The 19,802-nt window shown below is 38.7% G+C and overlaps 1 protein-coding gene across 1 annotated transcript; it reads left to right on the forward strand.

Annotated features, from left to right (window-relative positions):
* The first annotated feature begins 16,505 nt into the window (after window positions 1-16,505).
* On the forward strand, window positions 16,506-17,162 carry LOC124361155 (KRAB-A domain-containing protein 2-like). Its single transcript, XM_046815195.1, has one exon. The coding sequence runs from the start codon at window positions 16,506-16,508 to the stop codon at window positions 17,160-17,162; it is 657 nt and encodes a 218-aa protein (XP_046671151.1).
* Window positions 17,163-19,802: the final 2,640 nt, after the last annotated feature.

Raw genomic sequence — 19,802 nt, forward strand, 5'->3', positions numbered from 1 at the left:
AAAATTTAGAATAAATACTTATAATTCAGCTTGTATGTTTTAACCGAAGTAAATAAATTAAATTTATGCAAAGGTGACGCTTGTAATATTACTTAATCATGATTTAATGAGTTATGTATTATTCATTATTAAAATTAACCACAGTTCACTTAAATTTTGTTAAACCATTTTATTTATTATGAATCTCAAACTGACCTTTTCTCTTTGATTATATAATTATAAGTATTTAACGGACTAACAGTTAAAAATAAAATAACAACAAGTTCTTATGCTATGTTTAACTTCAATGTCATCTCACAAGAATCAGTTATATGATTGATGCGCTAAGGCCTATATAGCCTATATAATGTAAATATTATCCTTATTATTAATTATTATGTAACAATTATTATTTTAAACTTGTTTACTTGTCCATAGCATAATGTTGTACTCTGTATTCAGTATCATTATTTTAAGAGTCGAAGAGTTGTAGTATAGTTCTCATTATTTGTTGGTTTCGAATATAATTTCTCCCTATAAGTATAATTTAGAGTAAAGTTGAATTAATATTATATTTTTTCCTTGTTCACATTTAATCACGGCTGAAGTTGCACAATGTTCAAAGATTTCTTACCATTTAGTATACTTTAGTATTATAGCCTAAGTGGAATTAGTTTTGGTTTTAATAATATTTTTGTACTAATTTATGTATGAGCACATAATGTAACTAAAAGACCTTTTTTATTATGACTTATTTTGTCTTAAACAATTAAATTTTGTTTCTTTTCATTGATTAGATTTCTGTTTAGATTGACACAGAAAATATTCATAATACATTAAAGATATAATTTTAGTTTTAGTCATATGGCACGAGTAGCACTTCATTTAAATATCATTGTTGTACTGGGCAGGCAGAATGATGTGAGGCTGTGATGACACCGCTCATGCTGGATGACGTTTTTGATGACAATATTCCTTTCAATTGCCTTGAACTGGAAAGTTATGATAGCTGTTTAGATTTTTTTCATGATAACGGCAGTGATTGTTTAAGAATTTTTCATACAAACATAAGAAGTTTTTCAAAAAATTTTGATGAATTAATGGTATATTTAAACGAGTTTTGTCATACACTTGATTTGGTAATTATGTCGGAGTGTTGGCTGAGGGGAGGAGAAGAGCACGTACACATTCAGGGATTTGATACGTTAATTACTAACACACAACGGAACCAAAACGATGGACTTATTATATTAGTAAACAAACGGTTATCAGTAAAGGCTGCTCAGATAGCGTTAGGTGACGTTTATGGTATCGGATTGGACTTTACTTACTCAAATAAAATGTTTAACTTACTTGCTTTATACAGAACCCACGACAGTAATCTTGATTTATTTTTGGATGGACTAGAAAACTACTATGACAGTACTGGACTAAATAAAACATGCATATTTGTTGGAGATATTAATATAGACTTATTGAAGACTAATTCAATGACTAATAGATATTTAAGTTGTCTGCATGGCGCTTGGCTCATACAGTGTATTTCTAAACCTACTAGAGTGTCAAACAACCTTCAATCTTGTCTGGATCATATATTTGTGAGGATCAGCGATATAAATAGAGTAAAATCAGCTGTGATCCAGACAAATATAACTGACCACTACAGCACTGGACTCACTATCTCTGCAGCGGCTCCGCCTTGCCCTGATATTCACACCGACAACTATACGCCCCACACTTATACCGACCACGCACTGCTGACTAACAATTTGTCACTTGTCGACTGGGCCCCCGTCTTAACATGTTTTGATGTTAATCAATGTGCTAATATATTTAAGGAGAGAGTTCAAAATTCAATATCAACTGCTAAAAAACCAATAAAAATTAACTCTGCCAGAAACAAAAAACTAAAACCATGGATTACTTCTGATCTCGTTCGTTGTATTCGTACTCGGGATGGGTTGAGTAGAAGAATAAAAAAACAGCCATTTAATGTTATTTTACGCAATCAATATCAAAACTATAGAAGATTTTTAAGTTCTTCGCTGAAAAAAGCTAAAAGGGACTATTATAGAACCAAAATCATTCATTCCAACGGCAATCCCAAATTATTTTGGGGAATAGTCAATGAATTAGCAGGGAGATCTAAAAGTCGAGAATCATTTCCCATTAGTAAATATTTGTCTACGGCATCTGTTGTCACACCGAACTTATTAAAACAAATAACTAACGAATTCAATTTTTTCTTTGCGGCCGTGGGACAGAATCTAGCAAATGAAATCAATACGGGAGGTCATCCAGTTATAAATGATGCTGACTATAGACAGAACACTGACTTTATATTTCACACTGTGACAGAATTGGACATCATTCATCAGGTGGCTGGACTGCGGGGAGGGTCTGCGCCGGGCCTCGATGATGTTTCGGCTAATATTCTAAAACTAAATATCAATTTTTTTCTTCCACCCTTACTTCATTTAATCAATTTAAGTATCTTAAATGGCGTTTTTCCAAATTTCTTCAAATTGGCAAAAGTCTTCCCTCTACATAAGTTCAACGATTTCAATGATAAAAACAACTTCCGCCCAATTTCCCTGTTGAGTGTATTTTCAAAAGTGTTAGAGCGCATAGTAAAAGATCAACTAGTTACATATCTCCAAGAAAACGAAATACTGTGTGACTCTCAGTACGGGTTTAGGAATGACAAAAACATCACAAACGTTCTTTTTGACATCAATAGAGAGATAAATGATAGCATTTCGGATGGAACGCGTTCAATGTTAATTTTTCTAGATTTAAAAAAGGCTTTTGATTCCGTAGACAGAAGCAAATTACTATTGAAGCTTGAAAATGTTGGGGTTCGCGGCACTGCTCTCTCATGGTTTCGGAGCTATCTCACCGATAGGTTACAATGTGTGTCTATTGGTGGTATAAACAGTGATCCACTACCTGTGGAATACGGTGTGGTCCAGGGCAGCACTCTTGGTCCAATTTTATTTTTAATTTATATCAACAATATATCAAAATTGAATTTAAATGGTAAATTATTCTTATTTGCTGATGACACCCTTGTTTTTTTAAGAGGAAAGTCTTGGCCAGAAGTACAGGCAAAAGCATCAAGTGATCTTACTCTTTTAAAAACTTGGTTTGACCAAAATGTCCTTTCTCTTAATATAACAAAAACAAAGTTTATGCCGATTTCCCTAAGAAATAGTACAGATTATAATTTACAAAACTTGGTTATTCATAGTTGTGGTAACAACTATCTTATTAATACGTGTACTTGCGAGGAAGTAGAGAAGGTGGATTACTATAAATACCTTGGAGTAATTTTTGATTTTCGGATGACCTGGACCCACCATATAGATATGTTAGTACAAAATATTAAAAAATATGCTTTTGCTTTCAGACAAATTAGTGAAATTTTGATGGAAAAAGAAATTAAGTTAGCTTACTATGCTTACATTCAATCACTTCTTTCTTTCGGAATAATTGCTTGGGGAGGGGCAAGACCATCTATTCTATATCCCCTCTTTGTTTCTCAAAAACGCATACTAAAAATAGGGTTTAACAAAAGTCAACGTTATTCTACTGACACTCTATTTAGAGAATCTGCTATTCTTACTATTCGCCAACTTTTTTTAAAGACTCTCCTGACGTACATTTACCTTAATTTAAACACAATCTTTTCAGAAATTACCCACCATCATGATACTAGATATGCGCATAATGTTAGGACTGTTACTTTACAGTTACGTAAAGAGTATTCTACAACAAACCCCTTTTATATATCTAACATTCTATATAGAAATATTCGTGTTCATCATAATAGCTGCACTCTCTTTGAATCACCCTCCTTGCCTGTTTTCAAAAATAGAGTGAAACAATGGCTACTCCAATTAGGTATCACACAAGCAGAGTCCATTATATCTGCAGATTACCGAGCGGCCTGACCTGCAACACCCATCCTCAGGCACTTTATAATATTACACCCGACCACTAGACCACTATACTACTAAACCATACTACTACTAAACCATACTACTACTGCTACTACACTACACTACACTACCATTCATACTAGACGCTACATTAGTACACACCTCACTACTACACTATTATTACATAGAACCATGCTGACTTGATCTCCCCTGGGCCAACACAATGATATGACGCCGTTGCATTATCATAGATAAACTAACACTGAATTACTTTTTTACTAAACGTAACAAGCCAGTTCTCATATTAAATCGTGTTCTTTTATTTTATTTTAAATTATAAATTTTATGTTAAAAATTCTAGCACATTCTATTTATTAAATGCTATTAAAGATATCAAGTTAAGATTCATGTTAAGTTATCGTGGCGGACGATCAACTGAAGCCTGCGCACAGGCTGAATGCCCATGCAGGCTTATTCCTTATTAATTATTTAAGTAATATCTTAGCTAGATAACTAGTAAACTATTGTTTTCAAAACAATTCTGTTTAGTTCTTTACTATTGTCATTTGTGTATTTCATGTACAGTTGATGGAATAAACATTCATTCATTCATTCATTCATTCATTAATGTGTTTCATTTCATCCAAAATGTCATCAAAAACGAAAAGCAAGAATTCTTTGTTTTGTTTAATGAATTTTATTGATAAATCTTGATATTGACAAAGAGTCTCTAGTAATGCTGTATAATTCCTACATCCTCTTTCATAAACACTTCTGTAGCTCCAATCCTTCATAGTTTTGATCAAATTATGGTGGATAAAGTTATAATAGTGCCCAAAAAAACTCCATACAAAATTGCTTAAAATATTCTGTTTGTTGTTTTTCTTTTAAACTTTTTCCAAGATCTTTTGAAATTAATTCATACATGTCCGCTAGAGCTATCCGTGAAATATATTTGGAATCCAAGTCCTTTAAATTAAATGCTGATATCAATTGTAGTTTGCAATATTCTGGTAACTCTTGGAACTCTTTATAATTTTTTCCCTTGGTAACTTCTTGAAATGCTAGAAATTGTAGAGACTTTGGAGAGTCCATGTTGTTTGGTGACTATTTAGTAGAACAGATTTTTATTTAAGAAATATCTGTTCATTAAAATTTGTAGAATATAAAGCACTGAACTTGTCACTACGGATTAATTTCACTAAGTCTTGTTCCAAATAGAGCTGAAGATGAAGAGAATGCGATATTAAACCAGTAAACAGTTGTTAAGTATTTATTGCATTAAATAACTTGTTTTTTATTGCCTATTATGAAAAGGCTACTTTTGTTGAATAATAATTATGTATATATTTTTTGGGCAATTTATACTCTATATTTGCCTTTATTTACTAAACTGTATATACTACATTAATTCCATATCTCTTTCTGCGGCCTAGTGCCTACAATACCATTCCTTACTGGATTAAAATATTCACGTACAGTGACAGACCAATGAACCATTGTTTCCCGAATCAGCTGTTTACTGTAAACTCACCAACCAATCACAACGGTTGACTTATCAATTGCCTACCTTGCAAGCGTAGGCACGCTTGCTCGTTATACTCTCGATCCCGCCTGGGGCACTTATGTACTCTCTAGCCACTGCTTACCATACTTACTCTCTCCCCCATGTGTTACTCTCTCATTTAAATATTAGTTTATTCTATTTGTTGTACATTTACATTAACATTAAAGTCAGTGCTCTGGATTGGCAATCTCTACCAGAACGTCTCTGCTCCCGGACACCCGCGTCTACCGTGCTCTACAGGACTGGCCACAGTGTTATGAACTATTCGTTTGCGGTCGTATTGTGCGTGAGTGAATCCGTGAAGGACATCTTCCGTCTTCACGCCTGCCTACAAGACAGCAGCCTATTTCCAACACTTACTGATCACAACCTGGCCCTCAACAACAGCAGACTACGGTTAGGTACCTCTCATGAAAATAAAGGTAACTGTTTATTTTATACACTTTATTTGAATATGCACTGTTCATAAACTCATTATGTGTAACCTAGTGAACTCTTGTTAAAATCAGTGTGTTCGGCGTCTTCACTGCCTAGTGTGAAGTGGTCCTTCTTACTCGAGCCTCTAAAATATTATTTCACGGTTCTATAACCAAATTCCATTCTTTTCATGGTCCTTAGCGAGCCGGATAATAAGAACTTTAGTCCATTGGTGAATATCAGTGCAATCTCAACTCTTATAAGCTATATACAGTGCATATTTCAAAGTGTGGTTTCAGGTTCTTTCACGATTGCAAAGTCCGTGCATATCGATTTTCCAATCCCCTCTCCAGTCATATCAGCTGTGATCATATCAGCTGTGACGTCTGATCATATCAGCTGTGGTGCTCTGTCGACTGCATTGTTTTGTTGACAAACAAGCTTTCAGACTGTTACAGCACAGGAGAACTGATTACTGTGTTTAATGGTTACCGCTTCTCAATACTTGTTCGTTATCAGCCCTACTTGTAATACGCATTATTCTAAGCAGGTTAAATATAAACAATCTTGGTTATTGACACTTTACCTTGAGCAGGACTTGCACCCTTATTGCAAAATTAAATGTTTATTTTGTCAACACTATATTCTAGTCTCAGCTTAAAAAGAAAAAAAAGCTACTTACTGCTCACAATTGTTTATTATAATTTCTATTTGAACATTGCTCACGCATATGTATGCATGGTTTATGGTTACTGTCACAACACTACCATACTTTACCACTGACAGTTTACATGTAGTACGTGCGCATAATGTTTCCAGAGCCTCTGCTACATTACAGCTGAATTTAGCTCAACAATAACCTTAATTGTTGTTTATTATTTAGTAAAAACTTGTCTTGTTTACGTTTTGCCATAATAACAGTGTATTTTATTTTCTCAAAACAAAACTATACTATAGGCCCATACGAGCCTACTCTACTTATTGCATTATTATTGAGTTTTTACCTCAAAAACTAATCAATATTTTTTAAAGTGTATTTCATTGTATTATATTGTTTAGATACTTCTTATTTCTTGGGGAAAATACTTCAGAGGAAAATAATTTAGTTTCTATTTTTATCACTGTCTCAGTTCAAGAGGACAATATTTTGTTTAATTTTCACCTTTGAAGTTTTACTCAAATTGATTAATTTTCTACAAACACTTTCAACATGGCGATGTCTCTTAAAGTGGCCAATGCAAAGCGAGAACACCTCTTTTCTCAGATACAAAGTATCTATGATTTAACTAAGAAGACTTCCGATCCAAATATACTTCAGCAGTTGCTTGTCAGAGCTAAATCTATTCAGAGACTTAGACAGGAATTTTCAGCAATATTAGACTTGTGCCACGAGTTGGAATTAAAAGTGGATGCCGACTATACACCTAACTATTCCGCATTAGCGAGCGTGAACGAGTTAGTTGATTACGTTTCTGCTAACGTGCTTATGATTGAGACCAAGAGACAAGCTAAAGCTAATAAAAGCGAAACTATTCCGCCTGCCTCCCCTCAAGTCAACGTCCGGCTACCGAAATTGGAATTAAAAACTTTTGACGGAGCTGCCTTGGACTTCTGTACGTTCATCAACGTTTATGAACAAGCCGTACACAACAATGCGCACTTAAGCGATGTAATGAAATTTCAATATCTCTTGAGCGTGCTTTCAGGCGAACCACTCTCTCTGATAAAGTCGCTAAATATAACTGAGCAAAATTATGCAATCGCTTATCAGCTGCTGAAGGATCGCTACCATAATACTAGGCGTCTACTCACACTACATTTGAATCAAATATTAGACCTTCCTGTCATATCCAGCACATCTGTGAAGAATATCCGTGCTTTCCTTAATCTTTTTCACGAACATACGCAATCACTTAAAGCACTAAACAATGACATCACTAGTAACAACCCACTTCTCTCAGCCTTGTTATTACGCAAGATTGATAATCGGATGGTCACCCGCCTAGAACAGTTTCGAAAAAAGGAAGAGCTTCATACTTTGCCCTCGGTTGAACAAATAATTGAGTTTCTCAACCTGGAATGCAGCCACATTGAGGACAGTAGTCTACATGACAATGTTGTGGACCCCAAGAACGCTTCAAGTTCTTATTTTGGGTCAAAACCCAAATTTGATAAACCCAAATCGTCTCTTAAAAACGTGAGCTTGTTAGCGGCTTCCTCTCCACCCTCCTCGGCCTATAAACAAGGCCCATCATGTTTTTATTGCCATCAGAGCGGTCATAAAATTTATGGCTGTCCCAGCTTCGGCCAAAAGACACCTCAAGAACGGCACGGGATTATTAAACAGCACAACCGCTGTTCTTCTTGTTTGGGGACGCACAGATTAAGTGAATGTCAGTCTAAATTCACGTGTCGAACATGTCGTGGTCGTCATCATACCTTGCTACACTTCACTGATCGGCCAACACGGTCCAGTGTTAGTACATCGGACCGCGTTCGTCCCGTTGTGGAGAACGGCCGTGACGGCGGCCGGCCTGCACAGAGCAGTGCAACACCTACACCTGCTGTCCGCCCCTCGCCTGCGACCACAGCGCTCTCACCTCCTAGCCCGGCCGAAACACACCACACTACACGCTCATGGCACACTGCATCAAGACCTCGCCCCTAGTACCACGGTTCTTCTGGGTACTTCTCTTGTCAAGCTCACCGCCTCTAACGGACAAGCTTATGTCTTTCGTGCGTTAATTGATTCAGGAAGCATGCTAAATTTTATTAGCGAGAAAGCCTCCCAACTGTTGGGTACACAGCGCCATCCGGCCACTATTAATGTCGCCGGCCTTTCTCAAACCTCTGCTCACACACGCGGATTTTTAACTCTGGGCGTGGAAACTCTTGCTGGCCACCCAGTTGCCGCCCCGCACTCGTTCCACATATTGCCACAAATCACTGTAGACCTCCCACGAGTGCAAATATCTCAGGAGGTCATGAATAAGGTTAAAAATATTACACTGGCTGATCCAACCTTCCACCTCCCTGGTGGCATTGACGTGCTTATTGGTGGAGCGCTATTTCCACATATTCTTACTCACGAGACCTACTCTCTTGGTCTCAATTTACCTCACGCCCTGGGCACCTGTTTTGGTTTCGTACTGATGGGGACGGCTCCCTGCACACCACTGACGCAGTCTGTCTCTACTATGGCTGTCTCTCTTCTCTCGACTGCTGAGGTGGACCTCCACGCCTTTCTGCAGCGTTTCTGGACACAAGAGGAACTGCCTGCTCCCAGTAAAAGGTCTGCAGAGGAAACTCAGTGCGATGAATATTTTTCTACCACGCACTCCAGGGACCGTGAGGGTCGATATATGGTCCGCCTCCCTTTCAAGAACACCAGTACTCATCTGGGAAGTTCCAAAGTTCATGCTGAAAGTAGACTCTATTCACTCGAGCGCAAGCTCCACGCTCCCACTAATGTGGAGTATTATAATTTATATTCTGATTTTATACATGAATATCTCTCTCTAGGCCATATGCAGGGCTGCCCTACTCCTGACTTAAGCACTCCCCAGTACTTTCTGCCACACCACGGTGTTTTTAAGGCACAAAGTAGCACCACCAAACTACGCGTCGTTTTTTAAGCCAGTGCCAAAACCAGTTCCGGACTCTCTCTCAACGACACTCTGTTGACCGGACCTAAACTGCAAAATAATATTTGTGACATTCTTCTGCGCTTCCGCCTTCAGAACGTAGTGTTCTCTTGTGACATCAGACAGATGTACCGCCAAATCAAGGTGCATCCTGACGATCAACATTTCCAACTGATCTTATGGCGTGATCACCCCACCGACTTGATGTCCACGTTCAAGCTCACGACAGTTACCTACGGCCTGAACTGTTCACCCTACTTGGCCATCAAAACGCTACATCAATTGGCAGAAGACGAAGGTCACCGCTACCCCCATGCTGCTGAGATTCTCAAACACCAGAGCTACGTCGACGACCTGATCTGCGGAGCTGAGACTGAAGAACTCGCCGCTGAACTTCAAGATCAACTCATCAAACTCCTTCGGCTCGGTGGCTTTGAGCTCCGGAAGTGGGTCTCGAACTCTCCGAGACTTCTGCAACACCTTCCTGAAGATCATCGGGAAATCCCAGTTTTTCTGCAACCCTCTCAGGAGCCTCATTTCTCTATTTTGGGCCTAAAATGGACCCCTCTGACTGACACTTTTACGTTTAATTTTAATTTTTCTTGTGAAAACCCCACTAAGCGTAAAGTGTTAAGTCTCATTTCTCAAGTCTATGACCCCTGTGGTTTTTTGGCGCCTTGCATAATGCTCGCAAAAAATATCATGCAACTCGTATGGATTTCTGGCATAGATTGGGATGATTCGCTCCCTCCAGAAATATACCAAAAATGGCACGCCTTTTTATTTGAACTTAAGCACGTTGCTACTATTACAATTCCTCGTGCTATCCCCTACTCTGCTGCTACTCACTGGGACTTGCACGGTTTCTCTGACGCCTCAGAACTAGGCTATGCTGCTGTAGTCTACATCCGCTCTACCTCCAATGACACGGTGCACGTAAGCCAAGTTATGGCTAAAACTCGCGTCGCTCCTCTCAAAAGAGTGACGCTGCCCCGACTGGAGCTATGCGCAGCTCATCTCCTGGCCCAACTTGTGAAATATTGTGTTACTCAATTAGCTCCCACCCGCAAGTTTGGTTCTATTGTTTGCTGGTGCGACTCTACTGTGACCCTCGCGTGGATCAAAACACCTTCTTATCGCCTCAAAACCTATGTGGCTAATCGTGTGGCGCAAACTCAAGAGCTTGTTGCTGTGGAGTGCTGGCGCTACATACCCAGTGCTTCCAATCCTGCTGACTGCGCCTCCCGTGGGATCCTTCCCTCTCAATTGGTGGATCATCCCCTTTGGTGGCATGGACCCGACTGGTTGCGTCTCCCCTCCTCGGCCTGGCCAGATCCTGATTCCAGCCTGGACTCGGTCTCTCTGGAGGAGCTAGGGGAGCTGAAGCATTCCACTCCTGTCATTGCCTTGGCCACAGCACCGCCTACGTGGGACCTCCTCATCCAGTACTCTTCCTGGAGGAAATTGTTGCACGTGATGGCCTACGTATTGCGTTTTATCCACAACTGTCGCTCACCAAACCGCCACGTCGGACCTCTCTTCAAGACAGAACGAGACTCCGCCCAGCTGCGAATTTTCAAGACCGTGCAGGAGGAAGCTTTCACTGAAGATCTGGCTCTACTGCGGGACCGAAAGACGTGTTTCTACCAAACTTCAACGCCTCGCCCCATTCCAGGGTCCGGATGGACTTCTCCGCGTCGGCGGCAGACTGCGCCACGCTGACCTCCTGCCGAACGTGTCTCACCCGTGCATCCTGCCCAAGAAGCACCCTGTCGTGGACCTCCTCATTGACCATGTCCATGTCAAAACATCTCCACGCTGGCGCGCAGCAGCTTACTCTCTCTCTGCTCTCCCAGCAAGTCTGGATCCTCTCTGCACGCAGCGTGGTGAGATCTCGCATTTTTAGATGCCTCACATGTTTTAAGAATCGGCCTAAAAATAACGCCCCTCTCATGGGCGACCTCCCCAAAGCTCGCATTACTCCAGCCCGAGCTTTTCTCTCCACCGGCATGGACTATGGTGGCCCCTTTTCGCTCAAGGTCCATAATTTACGCTCTGTCCGCATTATTAAGGCCTATATTTGTATTTTTGTTTGTATGGTTACGAAGGCCGTTCACATTGAGGTGGTGACGGACCTGTCCACCGAAGCTTTCCTTGGTGCTCTCACTCGCTTCGTTTCTCGTCGTGGCCGGTGCACAGACCTTTATAGTGACTGTGGCACAAACTTCGTAGGTGCTAAAAATGCCCTACACAAAATCCTCACGGCTGACCAGCGCAAAGTCCAAGACTTTGCTGCTGACCGTTCAATTCGATTCCACTTCAACCCTCCTGCTGCTCCCCATCAAGGTGGAATTTGGGAAAGTGCCATCAAGAGTGCTAAACACCATCTAAAACGTGTCATGGGACTCCACATACTAACTTTGTCTCAATTCATGACGCTCACAAGTCAGGTTGAAGCGATGCTCAACTCTCGCCCGCTCACCGCTCTTTCCAGTGATCCCAACGACCTTCTCCCACTGACGCCTGGACACTTCTTGATCGGCTCTCCTCTGGTTTCCGTGCCTGAAGAGAACTTGATGGACATACCCACGAACCGCCTTTCTCACTGGCATCTGGTTCAAGCGCTGCACCAACGTATCTGGAAGCGTTGGCAGCGAGAATATCTCCAGACTCTTCAGCAGCGCCTCAAGTGGAGCACTCCTTCCCGCAACCTCCAACCTGGAGACCTCGTCCTGGTGCATCAGGATACTCCCGCTCTCTCATGGCCCCTTGCACGGGTCACTGATGTCACTCCAGGACAAGATGGTACAGTTCGAGTGGTACATCTCAAGACCTCAAGTGGAACTCTCACTCGTCCAGCAGTGAAGGTGTTTCTCTTACCTCACCTCTACAATTAATTAACTGTCTCTCTACCACCGCCTATAAACTTTGTAATTTGAGCCTATATTGCTCTTTCTCTCATTGAATCCCAAAGTGATTCAAGGCGGCCGGTATGTTAAGTATTTATTGCATTAAATAACTTGTTTTTTATTGCCTAATATGAAAAGGCTACTTTTGTTGAATAATAATTATGTATATATTTTTTTGGGCAATTTATACTCTATATTTGCCTTTATTTACTAAACTGTATATACTACATTAATTCCATATCTCTTTCTGCGGCCTAGTGCCTACAATACCATTCCTTACTGGATTAAAATATTCACGTACAGTGACAGACCAATGAACCATTGTTTCCCGAATCAGCTGTTTACTGTAAACTCACCAACCAATCACAACGGTTGACTTATCAATTGCCTACCTTGCAAGCGTAGGCACGCTTGCTCGTTATACTCTCGATCCCGCCTGGGGCACTTATGTACTCTCTAGCCACTGCTTACCATACTTACTCTCTCCCCCATGTGTTACTCTCTCATTTAAATATTAGTTTATTCTATTTGTTGTACATTTACATTAACATTAAAGTCAGTGCTCTGGATTGGCAATCTCTACCAGAACGTCTCTGCTCCCGGACACCCGCGTCTACCGTGCTCTACAGGACTGGCCACAGTGTTATGAAACTATTCGTTTGCGGTCGTATTGTGCGTGAGTGAATCCGTGAAGGACATCTTCCGTCTTCACGCCTGCCTACAAGACAGCAGCCTATTTCCAACACTTACTGATCACAACCTGGCCCTCAACAACAGCAGACTACGGTTAGGTACCTCTCATGAAAATAAAGGTAACTGTTTATTTTATACACTTTATTTGAATATGCACTGTTCATAAACTCATTATGTGTAACCTAGTGAACTCTTGTTAAAATCAGTGTGTTCGGCGTCTTCACTGCCTAGTGTGAAGTGGTCCTTCTTACTCGAGCCTCTAAAATATTATTTCACGGTTCTATAACCAAATTCCATTCTTTTCAACAGTGAACTTTTAACATTCCTGGATCAAAAGTATTGAGTAAAATTTAAATATGACTGACTAGTGTGAGGTCTGGACGGGAAAGGCTGTTCTCCTGTGTGCCGCGCAGTGCTACCAACATTTCTCGCTCAACGGTAATGCCAACATATTCTAAATTCAACATTCGAGTATTATAAATTCCACAATTTATGTTGTCATACTGTCATTAAAAATTGCTTGAATACAGTTTACCATAGTTTATTTAAGTAAATTGTATTGTGAATTGTTTTTACATATTTATGGTGTATTGAACAGTATTTGTATTGATTTTTGGGCTGTCCCAAAAGTGGTCCAGAACCACCATATTATTATCTACTTATATATATATATATATATATATATATATATATATATATATATATGTACATGGTTAATAAAAAGTCTGGAGACCCCCGAATAATATTGTAACGGCTCACACGAGAAAAACTAAACTCGCCACACATTTATTTTATATTATGAGGTACTTTTTGGGCGTAATTAGTGCTTCATTCACAAACCCAAAATGGGGGATTTTGGGAGCAGCTCAAAAATTTTAAATGTAAAGCCCCATCAAGTGACCTGTCATTTTCAAGCCCCTGATAAAAGAAAACAAACAACGCAAACTAGAGGTCTCTATCTTAACCCAGTAAAAAATTACTGCCAATTGAAAATTGTATAAGCCAGAATAAACTACTTACAACATAGGAATAACTAACTTTTGAGGCAGCTAAAAACTGTCACTTCTAAGCACCACTCAGTTGATCTCTCATTTGTTAGGTATTAAAAGGCAAAACAATCTCAAAATGAAGTATGGGTTTAAATATCAAACCTAGAAAATAACAAAAGTTTAAAGAAATATTGGGAATTCCTAACTGCAGGAGGACTACATTCCACTAGTTATGGACTTTGTCCCGAATTATCTGTTGTACAATAGTCTTATCATTGTTTCATGTTTTCAATACCATCAGTGTCTTGCCGTACTCACTTCAGTCACATTATTCCTTAATTTTATCATGGAGCTAAGCGAACAGGAACGTATTACATTGTTAATGATGCGTGGATATGGTGATATAATTCGATCATATGAACAAGTAAGACATTTATTTAATGAAACATTTCCTCATAGAAACCCTATATCAAAATCTGCTGTTGAAAAAAACAATTAAACGTTTTGAAGAAACAGGCTCATTGAAGAATCGGCCTAAGTCTGGAAGACCGAGGTCAGCAAGAACTGAAGACCATTGTCTGGAGGTGTTGATGTCTGTTGTTGAAAACCCGCATGTGTCAACAACTGCTTTGTCGAGAGAAGTGGGGATTTCTCAGGGGTCTGTTTGTAAGATTTTACATGAAAATAGTCAGATGCAAGTCATACAAAATTCATCTTGTACACGAGCTGAACGAAGATGACTTCGGTATATATTGTGATGAAATGATGAGCAAAATAGATAACCAGACATTAAACTTAAATAATATTGTATTCAGTGACGAAGCAACCTTTATGCTAAACGGGGAAGTAAATAGACACAATTCTCGTCTGGAGTGATGTTAATCCTTATTGGGTGCAAGAACAACACACTCAACATCCCGAAAAAATTAACGTTTGGGTAGGTATGATGGGAGGACAAATTATTGGACCATTCTTTATTGAAGGGAACCTTACTGGTGATGTGTACTTAGGTATGCTCCAACAACAAATCATTCCAGCAATCCAGGCATTAAGAGATGATTTTGAACAAGTTTGGTTCCAACAAGACGGAGCATCTCCACATTATAGCCGGCAAGTCCGCCACTACTTGGATAATGTTTTCCCAAATCGATGGATAGATAGACGTGGGTTTATTGAGTGGCCCGCCAGATCACCAGACCTGTCACCACTTGACTACTTCATGTGGGGTTATGTCAAAGACAGAGTGTACTAAACAAAGCCACGAGATATTGATGATCTGAGAAATCGAGTTGTACAGGAAATACATGGGATTCCTCAACAAACATTGCAGCGAGTTGTATCACATGTTTACACCACACTAGCGCATTGTCAAGCCGCTGAGGGGAAGCAATTTGAACACTTCTTGTGAAACGTTAAGCTGGTAAGTAATGACAGAGTATCTGCTTAAAAAATACAAAACGATGTTGGAAAATTCTTATTACATATCTCTTCTTTTCCTTTATAGGGAACAATAAAAAATAAGGGTTTCATTACAATTCTCCACTTTTCCTAGTTTGTACCTTTTATGAATACCTAACAAATGAGAGATCAACTGAGTGGTGCTTAAAAGTGACAGTTTTTAGCTGCCCCAAAAGTTAGTTATTCCTATGTTGTAAGTAGTTTATTCTGGCTTATACAATTTTCAATTGGTAGTAATTTTTTACTGGGTTAAGATAGAGACCTCTAGTTTGCGTTGTTTGTTTTCTTTTATCAGGGGCTTGAAAATGACAGGTCACTTGATGGGGCTTTACATTTAAAATTTTTTAGCTGCCCCCAAAATCCCCCATTTTGGGTTTGTGAATGAAGCACTAATTATGCCCAAAAAGTACCTCATAATATAACATAAATGTGTGGCGAGTTTAGTTTTTCTCGTGTGAGCCGTTACAATATTATTCGGGGGTCTCCAGACTTTTTATTGACCCTGTATATATATGTTACCGGCAAAGTGTAAAATCAGGCATTCTATACATTGCTAAAAGTAAGCAGGCAAAGTGCGAAATTTTAAACATTTCATACTTTGCCTAGGCATTCTATAGAATGCCTGCTGGAGTTCAGGCAGAGTTAAAAATCTGTCTGTTCCATTGTTTTCAAGTTACAACGTGCTTGCCTCACCTACTCCCCCCGCCCATCCCCGCTATAACGCTGCTGCTCTCAGTTCTGTTCCGTCACGCTACAGTATTGTGCTAGGCCTACGCTTCAGTTCTGTTCTGTCGTGCCACTGTATTGTTGCTTGAAAATTTCACAAGTGAACAGTAGTATCAGTAGTTCTAGTGATCGTTTATCGCTAATGAAACTTCGTTTTAGTGCCGAACTTGTAAAAATTCGGAATGCAAGTGCTAAAAATAGTGTTTTTTTTTACTGAAGACGACTATAAGAAGCTGGTGTTGGAGGTCGAAGATGCCAAGGCCAAGCCCAGAAAGGAACCTCGTCACTACTGGCTACTCAACAGGTATGATGTAATGATCGTAGAAAATGTGCAAAAACTAATACACCCATTAAAACAAGGAGACATTGTTGTAAAATCTTATGTCCACGATTCAGATTTATTTACTGTTCTCCATGAAGCTCATGTAGCTATTGGTCATGGTGGAAGAGATCAAATGTTAAAAGAGCTAGATATTAAGTACAAAAATGTTACACGTCATGATGTTGAGCTATATATTAGTTTGTGTGAGCCATGTCAGAAGAAACAGAAGGGTTCGAAAAGAGGAGTGGTAGTAAAGCCCCTGATTTCATCAGAATTTAATTCTCGTTGTCAAGTAGATGTAATTGATTTCCAGTCACAGCACGACAGGGAATTTAAGTTCATAATGGTCTATCAGGATCATTTGACAAAAATTGTGATTCTTAAGCCTCTGAAAACTAAAACCGCTGAGGAAGTAGCATATCACCTAGTTGATATTTTTACTCTCATTGGAGCACCAAGTATATTGCAGTCAGACAATGGAAGGGAGTTTGCAAACAAAATAGTTTACAATATTTAAAAGATTATTGGCCTACGTTAAAAATCGTTCATGGCAAACCACGTCATTCTCAAAGTCAGAGTAGTGTAGAACGTGCAAACCAAGATATTGAAAACATGATTTCGACTTGGATGCAAGATGAAAAAACTGACCGTTGGAGTGAGGGATTGAGATTTGTGCAACTTATGAAAAATAGAGCTTTACATTCAGGAATCAAAAGAACGCCCTATGAGGCTTTCTTCGGCTGTAAAGTAAAGGTCGGTCTTACAACATCTTCTCTGCCTCGAGACATTTTGGATTCCATTAACAGCGAAGAAGATTTGGAAAGAGTGGTTAATAACATGCACACAACAGAAACACAAACAATGTCAAGTCTAGAACCTCCACTCCAAACCGATCATAACACTTCAGAAGTTAATGAGGCAACCGTTGATGTCTCGGTCAGTTCTAGCCTTCTACAAATGTGTAGCGTTTGTTTGCAGCAAACTAATGAGAAACAAAACTGCAAAAAATGTTTAGCGGACATACATATTTCATGTGGCCATTCAATTCAGGGGTGTGATGATACTGAAAAACCCCTGTTGTGTGTCCCTTGTTTTAATTCGGAAAATATTGATAAAGAGAGGAAGAGGTCAAAAGCTTGTCTTGAAAAACAAGCTAAGAAAATGAAAGCTAATTCCGATAAAAAGTTTCCCCCCGTAACCAAAGGAGTCACTGTTCGTGTTCCAATTCCTGACGTTGACAAAGGAAGAGGTGACTTGAGAAATATTCTGGCAGTGGTCATGGATACGACAGAAGATGGGTTTTACAAATTAGGGACCGCCAACGGAGTTTTGAAACAACTGTACGCAAGGTTACAGTTTACAGTTTGCCAAAAAAGCCTAGTTCGAGTAGAAGACGTGCCTGATCAAGAAACAGGACTTCGTACCGTTGCAACAGCTCAGTCAACAGGAAGCGGCCAAGGATTTGCGAGATGCACTTGCAAAACTAAATGTCAAACCAAACAATGTGCTTGTGTTAAAAACAATCGAAAATGCAACTCGAAGTGCCATAGTTCTCTTTCCTGCTGTAACAAGTAATTTCTTAAATTAATATTTCACTTTTAAATTTTACTCTAGTAAAATATGAGGATTTTCAGATCCTATGTTTAATACATTTCATGTTTGTTATTTGCAATAAACACTTTTTAACAATGTTCATTTTATACTTTGCGTGCAAAACTTTCGACATTCTATATAATGTTTGTAACAAAAGTTTGTACAATTGTTAAGAAATGAGTTTATTTCATACTTTGCCTGGATTCACTCGGCAATGTATACAATGCCTAGGTATTCCATACAATGCCTGAATTGTACACATTGCCGGTAACATATGTATATATATATATATATATATATAATACATGTAGGCCCCAGTGCAGGTTTAATAATTTTATTATTTACACCAAGAGTATTCTATAAGGTTTTCCCGCATGTATCTTTAAGCCGATATATTAATATACAAGTAAAGCAAATCTCAAAACACTATCAATCATATATTTAGTTTTGCTGTAACAAATTAAATTAAATTTTCTAGAACTTCTAGTACAAATTTAATGTAAATACCAAAAATCATATATATATATATATATATATATATATATATATATATATATATATATATATATACAATGTACAAGTACAATGTATAAGTACAATGTATTAAAAATGTAGTTAATTTCCTTAATTTTAATAATATAAAATTTCTTTAGTTAATTGTAATTTTTGTTATTAAATTTAATCAATTTATTGCAAACTTGGATTTATATCGATCTAGGCAATTGTATGATCGCGGTGTATGTCCTGCAACTACACCTCTGTCAGAAGTATTGTCCACGGCAGTTCGACAAGTCGTGGAAGCCTAGCTGAGCGGGTAGCATTTGCTTCCCATAACCCAATTTATGTCAATATAAGATTTAACTAATTCTCTCGTGTTGACGTAGGATCTACATAAGATCTCTCTAGTGACCTAGTATGTAGGGGCGTATGACAAATACGAAGGAAACAGAATTTTTCCGGACATTTGCCATCGTTCAGTGAAACAATAAATCAGTAACACTACGTTTCGAGATCTGCAATCTGATCTCTTCTTCAGGTAAATAACTAACCTAATACATAATTACAAACTAGGTTAAAATAAACAAATCATACCAAAGAGTTGTGGCACGACTAACCTGAAGAAACCTTCAATACAGGAAAATAGCCTTCAAACAAAGAACAATTAAGATACTCGAAGCTACAAATAAACGTTAGGAAATAAAATAATTCAGTGATTAACACTTTAGTATCGCTCTGATAACTGTCATTAAAGGTGGAAAATTGAAAAATGTTTCCTTAGTAGTTACGAAGATAATATTTTACTGTACTAAGACAACGTTATACTTAGTCTGCAATGTGGTTATAAATTCCACTTCTATTGGGCATTATGTTTTACTCACCATCATATTTTACTTTCAACTTGTCGTTATTATTAAAACCTCTAATTTTCTTTACAGTTGATCTCGAGGAACGTCAGCTTGATCTATTCAAGCATTTCGCTTGTAACTACTCCAACGATATTTTTCTCCTAGTGGGTTTTCCACAAACTTTACTTTGCCTATGTACTCTTTAGGACCCAGTTAGT

Source organism: Homalodisca vitripennis, chromosome 4 (genome assembly GCF_021130785.1).
Source record: "Homalodisca vitripennis isolate AUS2020 chromosome 4, UT_GWSS_2.1, whole genome shotgun sequence".
NCBI classification, from domain to species: domain Eukaryota; kingdom Metazoa; phylum Arthropoda; class Insecta; order Hemiptera; family Cicadellidae; genus Homalodisca; species Homalodisca vitripennis.